The 10,328-nt window shown below is 46.9% G+C and overlaps 1 protein-coding gene across 1 annotated transcript; it reads right to left on the bottom strand.

Annotated features, from left to right (window-relative positions):
- Window positions 1–198: 198 nt before the first annotated feature.
- LOC104980694 (secreted seminal-vesicle Ly-6 protein 1) lies at window positions 199–7,632 on the bottom strand. The gene is made up of 3 exons (XM_010829470.1): window positions 7,520–7,632; window positions 2,565–2,678; window positions 199–1,519 (listed from the first exon to the last, which is right to left on the bottom strand). The coding sequence occupies exons 1-3, from the start codon at window positions 7,581–7,583 to the stop codon at window positions 1,395–1,397; spliced, it is 303 nt and encodes a 100-aa protein (XP_010827772.1). The 5' UTR covers window positions 7,584–7,632; the 3' UTR covers window positions 199–1,394.
- Between the last annotated feature and the right edge of the window lie 2,696 nt (window positions 7,633–10,328).

Here is a 10,328-nt window from a genome sequence, read left to right as displayed (position 1 = left end):
CAACTCAGTGGCAATCACCACTGACCCAGTCAACCCAGACCAGAGGAAAGTCTTAGTATGTTTTGCACCCTCGAGGAGATGTATCTATTAATACACTCATTCTCCCGCCCAGCCTGTGGCATGTATTCTGTGAATACAAAGCAAGCTATGGCCATCCAGAGACCATTATCAGGTAATAACCAAAAAAATGCAGAAGGCTGCAAACAAGAAAAAGAGTTTATTGAGAGTGCTAAGAATTGCATTTTGGAAGGCAACCATTTGAATGGCAACTCACATGTGCTCCAGGTGGGGCAATAGACAATAGTGGGGGATTATAAAGGCAACAGAGACATTCTAGAGAAGAAACAAAGGTTATCATTACAGAACTATGATTGGTGCTGGCAGGCATTCAGTCACTTGCTGGCAGCAGATTGGTTGCTAAGCTGTGCTCTCTAAGGAGAAAAGAAGAAAGTTCTAGGTGGTCTCAGGATGTCTGGGTTCAAAGTTTATGTTGGGTTTAGCAGTTGATGTGTGTAAGTACCACTTCCTTAATGCCTCCCAGCTCCATCTTGGATCCCTTTGACATAAGCGACTCCATTTTTTTTAAGCCACTGATACTTAAGAGATTTGTGTTACAACACCTAGCCCACTGAACTAACCCATCATTTATGGAGCCCCTCACACTTCTACTTTTTTCAGCCTTGGAAGACTCCCCCTCCTCCTTCAGTTCCTGCCTCCAGAACATGCAGAATCACAAATTCAGCCTTCCCCAGACCCTGCCTTTTTAAGCAGCCAATCAGTGTGACTGCCAATTAGGACCTGAAAAGGAAGAAAGTATCCTTGGACCTAGCTATGCCCACTAATCTTCATCCCAATTTGGTTTCAAAGACTACATCCCTGGGGCTTCTTGCAGTGAAGGAAAAGGAGTTTGAAGACAGAACAAGTCTGAGACTGCTTCTCATAGGGGATTCACATTCAGATCAGAGAATCTTGGAGGCTGCGGTGGTTGCAATTTAGGGAGAGTCCCTTGGACTGCAAGGAGATCCAACCAGTCCATTCTGAAGGAGATCAGCCCTGGGATTTCTTTGGAAGGAATGATGCTGAAGCTGAAACTCCAGTACTTTGGCCACCTCATGTGAAGAGTTGACTCGTTGGAAAAGACTCTGATGCTGGGAGGGATTGGGGGCAAGAGGAGAAGGGGACAACAGAGGATGAGATGGCTGGATGGCATCACTGACTCGATGGACGTGAGTCTGAGTGAATTCCGGGAGTTGGTGATGGACAGGGAGGCCTGGTATGCTGCGATTCATGGGGTCGCAAAGAGTTGGACATGACTGAGCCACTGAACTGAACTGAACTGAACTGAAATTAGCTTCATCCATAAAAGATCAGGGCAAAAGCTGGGGGCCCTGACTTTAGAACTTGTTGCAGAGAGGCGAGTCATGACAGCATTTATATTCCACAATAACGCTGGGATTAAAGAGCTTCATGGGAATACATAGTTGGCTACAACCCTGGTGTCCGTAGGAAAGCGTGCCATCTGGAAAGGATAAGAGAAGACAAGTGAGACCCCAGAACCTAGGACGCAGCCCCAGCTCAGCATATCCTGGGGGTACTGCTCAGTAAATATTCCTGAATGAAGCACAGGATTAATGCATCAACCAACTAATCAAGAATGAGGAGGAAATAGCACATTTCATGGAGGAGGACTCATACTCTTAGTAGAGAGAATGTCAGCCATCTGGGACTGACAGTCTGGAGGTAGGGCCCCCTGGTGGGCTCTCCTGGGATAGCTTTGCAAGCTCTGTATGCAAGCATGCATGCTCAGCCGCTTCAGTCGTGTCCGATTCTTTGCGATGCCATGGACTGTAGCCCGCCAGGTGCCTCTGTCCGTGGGATTCTCCAGGCAAGAACACTGGAGCCATGCCCTCCTCCGGGGGATCTTTCCGACCCAGGGAAGAGTCTCCTGCACGGCAGGCGGATTCTTTACCAGCTGAGCTACCAGGGAAGCCCAAGCTCTGTATATTAGAGTACAATCCATCCCCCCACAAAAGAAGGCAGAAAGGATGAAGAGAAACTGTCCTCTCCGCCCTGCCCATTTCTCCCCCAATACATGTCCCTAGTTCCCCAAACCCCATCCCAGTCAGTCCCACTCAGCCTAGTTCCAGTTACCTTCGGGAGCTGAACTCCCTGCTTTCCCCCTCTGTTCCTTCCTCCTCTCTCCCTCAGTCAGCCTTCCCTCTCTCCTTCATCCCTTTCCGCCTCCCCTCTCCTCCCCCTCCCTTAAAGGTCCCCATTCTCGTTAAGGGCCAGTGGCAGCCCAGTACCAGAACGAGGGGATATGCTTCACTAATTTAGCTTAAAAAAAGAAAACCAACCCCTTTCTATGTGGCTCCTGCTCCCAGGGTTCCTGAGGGACCACTTTCCTGAGTCCCACAGCCACCCCGACTTGTCCTTGGGGTCCAGGTACTCACAGGGTCCCATGGAGGGTTCATACTATCCCCTGAGCCCCTCTCCTGGAACACCCACTGTCAACCCCTAACCTCCAGCAAGTTCACCCCCGAGACCTGTTAGGCACCACCTACTTTCGTAGATCCTCCTCAGAAAGCACTGCTGGCTGCCTTGAGTCTGGCAGGTGCTTCCCCCAGTCTCGCAGACCCCGCTGGCGTTGACTCTGTTACACTGGAAACATTCTAGAGCTGGAAAGTGAAACCAACATAATAAGGTTCTTCCGGACCAGCCTCCCGGCAGCTCAGGAGGGAGAGCACCCTTGACCCAGGGGCGCCTGGACGCTGAAGGTTTCCCTCCTCCTGATGAATGTTCTGGAGGCAGGTGATTTTTCCCTGCTTGGCTTCCACCCGGGCGGAGGCATGCGTGCCCCTAGGCACAAGACCTGCACCCGAGCACAGAGAGCTCCGCAGTCCTCCCAGGGACCCGCGGTGCCGCTGGAGGAAGGGCAAGTCCTTCACTGCGGCTCCGCGGATCCCACTTGCCAGCTGATTATCACCCCAACCCCAGGGGACGCCACTGAAGATGTTCCGTGTGAATGGCATCTGCAGGAGCGGCGCGATGAGGGTTGGAGTGAGAAGTCAGCACCGCCCACTCCCCTCCTTCTCGCAGAGCCCCCCATCCTCCACCCTTTCTGTTCATCTACAGAGACAACTCTAGGACTCAGCCTAAAAAGGGGCAGGGAAGAGAGAGACAGGACAGGTGGGCGGAGGGGGTTGGGAAGAAAAAGAGACCAGGAGAGAGTAAGGCAAGATAGGGGGAGACGAGGAGCAGAGGAAGGGAGAGAGAGAAGAGGGGGAGGAGGGAGAGGAGGGGAGGGAGAGAAGGGGGAGGAGGGAGAGAGGGTGATTGACAGAGGAAGGGAGGGAGACGAGGACCAGGAGAGAGGGAGGGATCTGCAGGACAAACGCATGCGCCTGGGGTCACAGCTCCTCACTCCCTCCTCGCTGGTCCCCGAGTTATTTACCAAACAGTGAGTTCCTGCCAGTGAGAGGCGCTATTCTAGGTGTTGGAAATAGGGTGCTGAAGGGAGCACCGAAATATGCATTCCACCTGTCAAATACTAAACAAATAAATTGGGGAAATGGCTGACAATGAAGAAATAAGAAAGGTTATTTCAGGTCCTGGTGACTCATGACAATGGGAAGGAGGATCATGGAGGAGTGAGCGTGAGGAGGCTGTGGGGAGGCAGAGAGCTTTCTCAGGGGTGACTTGAGCTCAAACCTGATTTTTTTTTATGCTAACCACTAAAACAACTGGTAGTAGCTAGCAAACTGGTTCCAGCAACACACGGGCCAGTGCACAGACAGTTTCTGAGCTGCAGTTAGCTTGGCCAGTTTGAGAAAGAGAAGCATCAGCACAGGCAAAGTGGAAAAAAGGGCGGGAGTATTGTAAAACCAGACTGAAGAGGTTGATAGGGGTCAGACCACACGCACGCATCTGCTTGGACCTGCGCTGTTGCGGTGGTATTCATGGGCCATGTGTGGCTGTTGAGCCTGTGAAATGCCAGTAGTCCAAATAGATGGACTGTAAGTCAATTTCAAACACAGCACACACACACATCGTTTAAATTGCTCATCAGTGACTTTGATGTTGATTGCATGCTGAAATGATAGTAGTGTCCGACTCTTCGTGACCTCATGGACTGTAGCCCACCAGTCTCCTCTGTCCATGAGATTCTCCAGACAAGAATACGGGAGTGGGTAGCCATTCCCTCCTTCTGGGGATCTTCCTCACCCAGGGATTGAACCTGCATCTCCTGCGGCTCCTGAATTGCAGAATTCTTTACCACTGAGCCACCAGGGAAGCCCAATAGTTTAGATATACTGGGTTAAATAAAGTGTATATTAAAGTTAATTTTCCACATTTCTGAGTTTTTTAATATGCCTACTGGAAGAGTAAAAATGATGTCTGCAGCTTGGCTTGCATCTTATTTGGACCATCATTTAGGCCATCATAAGAAGTGACATTGTATTCAAAGTTGGAAAAGGCCATCAGAGGCTTTTTCAATAGGCAGTGACATTGACTAGCTTTTTGCATGTACACTCTGGCAACTCTGTAGACAATAGACTTTAAAGGAGAGAGTAACAGAGGCCCAGGACAGGGTTGGTGGAAACTGGAAGTTGGGATGGAAGCCACAAGTCAACTGCGTCCAAGCAAAAATTTGAGAAATTATAGGTCAGGTATATTGAAATAGGACTTCTCAGGTGGTGCTAGTGGTAAAGAACCCACCTGCTAATACAGGAGATGCAGGAGACCCAGGTTCGATCCCTGCGTGGGGAAGATCCCCTGAAGAAGAAAATGGCAACCCACTCCAGTATTCTTGCCTGGAGAATCCCATGGACAGAGGAGCCTGGCAGGCTGCAGTCCATAGGGTCACAAAGAGTCAGACACGACTGAAGTGACTAAGTTTGCACACATAAACGAGGTGTGTATGTGGGAAACAGGGACTAGGAAACCTACAACAGAGCAAATAGAAGGTCATTGCCTTGTGCTTCTCATGGTTTCATCTTTTTGTGTCATTTAAAACTACACATTTATGTTTTTATTTACTCACACGTTTTTATTTTGCAAGAAACGTTCCAAAATTTCAAAAATAATGAACTTTGAAAAATTCACACTCAGTTAAAAAAACTGAGCTCTCGATTCCGCTTCCTCTAAACTTGATGATTGTGTAACCTGAGCAGTCTGTCTTGTCAGTATTCACTGTCACCCCTGGATCTGTGATGTCCTTGAGCACATGAAACCCTACTGGAGATACGAATCTGCTTGAGAATTTCAGTGACTCTCTTGAAAGTTATAATCATTTCATTCGAACTGTGCCCTTGGATAATTTCATATGAGCAGCTGCAACAAAGGCCTCAAGTGTCACTGGCTCAAGCAGGTGCAATTCTTCTTGCCCAACCCACAGCCCTCAGCCTCCACCTGCACACGCTGAGGCAGCCCCTGTGGCACATGTGACTCTGACACACTCATCATGCACGTCAGGCAGCTCAAACAGTGGAGAGCAAATGCCCCTGGGAGCACCCTTCTTCCAAGAACAGATGGGTTATTGGTAGATGGATACACCAACTTTCCTCCCGTGACTTGGATCCCCTACACTGCCCTCCACAATTTCCGGCAGGATGGGCTCCATTTGTTCACCATGGTGTCCAGCTTATTAATTTCTTTGCGTGTTCCCAGGTGGCACTAGTAGTAAAGAACCCGCCTACCAATGCAAGAGACATGAGAGATGTGGGTTCGATCCCTGGGTTGGGAAGATCCCTGGGAGAAGGGCATGGCAACCCACTCCAGTATTCTTGCCTGGAGAATCCCATGGACAGAGGAGCCCGGCGGGCTACAGTCCATAGGGTCACAGAGAGTTGGACATGACTGAAGCAACCAGGCATGCCTGCACATTGTCTTACTTCCCCACACCCCTCCTGGTATTTCCTGGAATCAGCTTCCAGACAAATGATTTTTTATTCCTATCAGCTTCAGATAATAGATTTTCACTTAGATCAAGTGTATGCTCTTATAAATTAATTTTTCATATTTTGTACTCCAAGTCTTCTTGTGCTTTTACAGAACAAACAAAACGTTGACTATTAGCAGGCTGATTCCATTTGCTAAAGAACATTGGGAAAAAGTGGTGCCTGTTAATGCCAATGATCATTCCAGTTTTAATCAATCATGGAATAAAAAAAAAACTATGAAAGTATATTCTGTAGAAGGTGAAACACTTTTTGTAATGCTATAATACATTTAATTGGAAAATCCACAAAGCACATAAACGTGTTAATTTTTGCAGTGGAAGAATAAATACACATGCCAGTAGAATATGATATTGCAGCGAAAGTGACTAAACTGAGAACCCAGAGAGTGAAAAATGCCCTTGCAGTTGGTTTTCATGCACACATAATTGTGAATTGTGTCCTGTGTCTAAACAAGATAGTATATGAATATAAATAAATGTATATGTAAGTATATTTTAAATATTTATACATTATAAACATATCATATATGAATATTAAAATATACAAATATCTATTAATACATGAATATTAAAGTAAGTGATGTCTTTGTATAGCATATACTATGAACCATTTTATGAAAATATACATTCTATATGTATGTGCACATACACACCCACAGGTAAAATAACTGGACTGTAAAAGTTGCGTGGTAAAGGTGATGTGGAATAAAAAATAGTCTTCAGCAAAAATTCTCCCTGCTCCCTGTCATCAAGCAGATCAGAAAATGGTTACGCTTCTGAAGAACTACACTGGGATTCAATCTGTGTTCTACAACAAGTAAAGGACATTTTGTAAAAGGTCCTGCAAGTATTAATTGCATTTTGGTCACATAATAGAGTGTCTGACTCCGGTTTTTGATGTTTCACAGCTGGCAACCTTGAAGTCTTGTCCCTCGTGCCTCACACGCGGGCCCCAGGGGCTCCTTCTTTCAACATTGGTGGGAGTTTCACGCCACACAAGCCCCTACCTGAATGCAAGAACCATCGCCCTGCCTCTCTTCCTCACCATCATCTAAATTCAAGAGTCTCCTTTCTCTGATCCCCCAAGCCATCTTAAGACACCTGGCAGTAAGCCCTGTTCTCCCAAGAAAGCCTCATGAGATAACTAATTAAGGCTTTTCACACCCTCCTGATACATATGTGGCATCATCAGTCTTGACATGTAATCCAAGTTTGGGTGAGGATTCATCCTGTTTCTATCATATAACCCCAACAGTTTAACGTCAAGTGTTCAACAAATGAAGTACCCAAGTATTTCAGCTTTCAAAAATGTTTAACCAGTTGAAATGATGAAAAATAGACTTTCAAGCAAAAAATATATAGAAATGTATTCCTACAAAAGCAGAATGCCCCAGATTATAGGGTAAATGGTAATCTTATCTCTTGGAAATTCTAATGTCTAGGCAGGCAGACAAAGAGTGGAAGAGACAGGCAATGCCTAGAACCATAAGCCGCCACTCAGCCAGGTTCCCCTCTGCCCTCCTACATGCTGAGCGCGGGGGGAGCAGGGGAGCTCACCTTGCAGGAGTCCGAGCAGTGAGGACAGGACCACCAGCAGCAGTAGCAGAAGGCACTTAGCCATCTCTGGATCTGGCTCAAGTCCCAAAGACTTACAGAAGGCAGGACCGAACCACAGCATCAAGAGCCTCTGAGATCCCAACTTTATAATTCCAGGCTGGGAGGAGCAGCCAATGGCAGCCCAGACAAAGGCTTGCACTTTCCCAGACAAAGAGAAGAGTGCCTGAAGGAACTAGGGCCCTACATTCTTTATAGCAATTACTGGTCTTGCTCACTTCCACTGGCCCTACTGAGGAAGCCAAGGTATGTAAGAAGAGCTGACTCTCCTGTGTCCCCATTGCGCAATTATAAAAATTGAAGACTAGAGTCTGACTTACATCACCTAGGGACTTGGGAATTCGGTTGAATTCATGATGTTTTACCATTTAAGAGGTTTACCATATTGAACGGAACTACTGAAGTATCGGAGAAGGCAATGGCACCCCACTCCAGTACTCTTGCCTGGAAAATCCCATGGACGGAGGACCCTGGTAGGCCGCAGTCCAAGGAGTCTCTAGGAGTCGGACACGACTGAGCGACTTCCCTTTCACTTTTCACTTTCATGCATTGGAGAAGGAAATGGCAACCCACTCCAGTGTTCTTGCCTGGAGAATCCCAGGGATGGGGGAGCCTGGTGGGCTGCCGTCTATGGGGTCGCACAGGGTCGGACATGACTGAAGTGACTTAGCAGTAGCAGCACTGAAGTATGGTGTGGGGAAAGTGGGAACAAGCAACAGGTTCATTGCTCACTTACTCGCTCAGGGGAGGCAAGCTGGTTCCTTATATGGGGCGACGGTAGGGGTTTGTCCAGGGGTCAGGCAAGAGGAGTTACTTAGGTGGTTGCCCACCCCTTTAGCGGTGCGGAGTACAGGGACCATGCATATACCCTACATTTGCTCCCAGCTCTTCAGAAATTGGGTTTTTGGTCTCTTTTTATCTTGTCCATAATCTGCTCCAACTGCACATGTACGCAGTCATTTTTAGTTTCTGGGAGGTTTTTTGCTCAAGGAGACATTTGTCAGATACAACGCCTGGAGCAAATTGTCCCAGCCTGTTTGTCAGATACAAGCACTTGAGCAAAGGATCCCAGCCTGTCTCAGTAGTATTGTCTCCTTTCTTGGAAATGAAACACAGTTGCATTTGTTTTTTTCACTTTTTGGCTAATAGGAGCAAAATGGAGTATTTCTCCCCAGGTTATCAAAATCTGTACTACAAGTGTTACTGAAAGAGTGTAGGTGGGTCCGGCTGCTCACCGCTCAAAAGCCAAAAAACAGGCCAGGTTGGTGGAGAGTTTGCTTTATTTCAGGTGTTGGCAACTGGGGGTGGGGGCGGAGGTGGGCAGGGAGGGTGGTGGACGTCTGTCCAAAGGCTGGCTCCCCTCCCTCCCCTGGCAATCAGTGGGGCAAGAGCTTTTATAGACAGAAGGAAGGGGCCACATGCAGGAACAGCACAGTCAGCTGCTTCACATTGGTCACTGACGGTCTGGCCCACATCATTTTGACTTTTAGGTATAGTGAATCTTCAGTTCCAGGGTCCATTTGTTCCCCCCGTTTTTAGACGAATTCTCAGAGAATTGTGGCAGCATATGTCACGGGTACAGTTTGGTCATAACGTAACTAAGTTCTTCACCCTAGTGTTTTCGTATCTATAAAACAACTCACAGGATGTAGCTCAAAATATTATCTATAGTCCTTGGTGGCTCAGATGGTAAAGAATCTGCCTGCAATGCAGGAGACCCGGGTTCAGTCCCTGGGTCAGAAAGATTCCTTGGAGAAGCGAATGGCAACTCACTCCAGTGTTCTTGCCTGGAGAATTCCACAGACAGAGGAGCCTGGTGGGCTATAGTCCATGGGGTCACAAAGAGTTGGACAAGACTGAGTGACTTTCACTTCTCTTGAGAAAGAACTAAAGGTCCTTGACATGACCATATTATTATTATTTTGGTCTCTGTTGACTGTTTTCCTTTATTTCTGGATTTCTCATTTGTCTGATTAAACTTATTCTTTGACTAAAGTTTCCCACAGACAAAAGGCAGATAGAAGACATGGAGGGGTGTGTTGGGGGAAAGGACCATAGGGTCCTGCCCTGTTTCACAAGTGACCCAGAGTTTTCATTATTTTTTTTAATCTCATTTTTCCTTTTTAAATAAAGTTTTCTTTTCTATTCTGGATGCTGGACTACAGCTAGTGGAGAACTCACTTTCCAGAATGGTGTCAGAAGAAAATCTGCTGACCCATCCCCACACCATCCAATGAAATAACTAACTGGCAAAAAGGATCTTAAATACAATCATTCTAAATCTCTGAAAATTGTCATAACGGCATACAGCAAATCAGGAAACTATTTTTTTTCCCCAAGAAAATCTACTAAATCTCTGTAGGAACAGTGAGAATCTGGGCAGGTGGTGCCACCAAAAGTGGGATCCAGAGGCTTGCCACTCAGAAGCCACTGAAGAGGCCAGATTGATGCAAGGAAAGTTCGCTTTAGCTTGGATGCCAGCAGTCCATAAGAATATAAGAATCTGAAGCTCTCCCCCAAAAGAACAAACTTGATTTTAAACAGAGTGTGGGGATGTTCAAGAAAAAGGGCGCCCTCAAAAACAATGGAGATTTTGGTGGTAAGTAAAGAAAAGATTCTTACCTCCCTGCAAGGACCACCATAAACTATAGGTTAGCTAGTTTACCAGAGAGACCCAGAGAGAGAAACAGCTAAGAAAATCCTACTTGGGGCAGAACAGATTTGAAAGACTGGCCTGAAGGTTGACCTTTGC

This window comes from Bison bison, unplaced genomic scaffold, assembly GCF_000754665.1.
Source record: "Bison bison bison isolate TAMUID 2011002044 unplaced genomic scaffold, Bison_UMD1.0 scf7180017864506, whole genome shotgun sequence".
Classification (NCBI taxonomy): Eukaryota; Metazoa; Chordata; class Mammalia; order Artiodactyla; family Bovidae; genus Bison; species Bison bison.
Note: the sequence above shows the minus strand (reverse complement) of the source record. Positions and strands in the feature narration are given on the sequence as shown.

Coding starts and splice junctions, on each gene's coding strand:
- LOC104980694 (XM_010829470.1), bottom strand. CDS start 7,583: ATGGCTAAGTGCCTTCTGCTACTGCTGCTGGTGGTCCTGTCCTCACTG. Junction 2,679..7,519: donor ACTGCTCGGACTCCTGCAAG/GTGAGCTCCCCT, acceptor TTCACTTTCCAG/CTCTAGAATGTTTCCAGTGT. Junction 1,520..2,564: donor TCTGAGGAGGATCTACGAAA/GTAGGTGGTGCC, acceptor TATCCTTTCCAG/ATGGCACGCTTTCCTACGGA.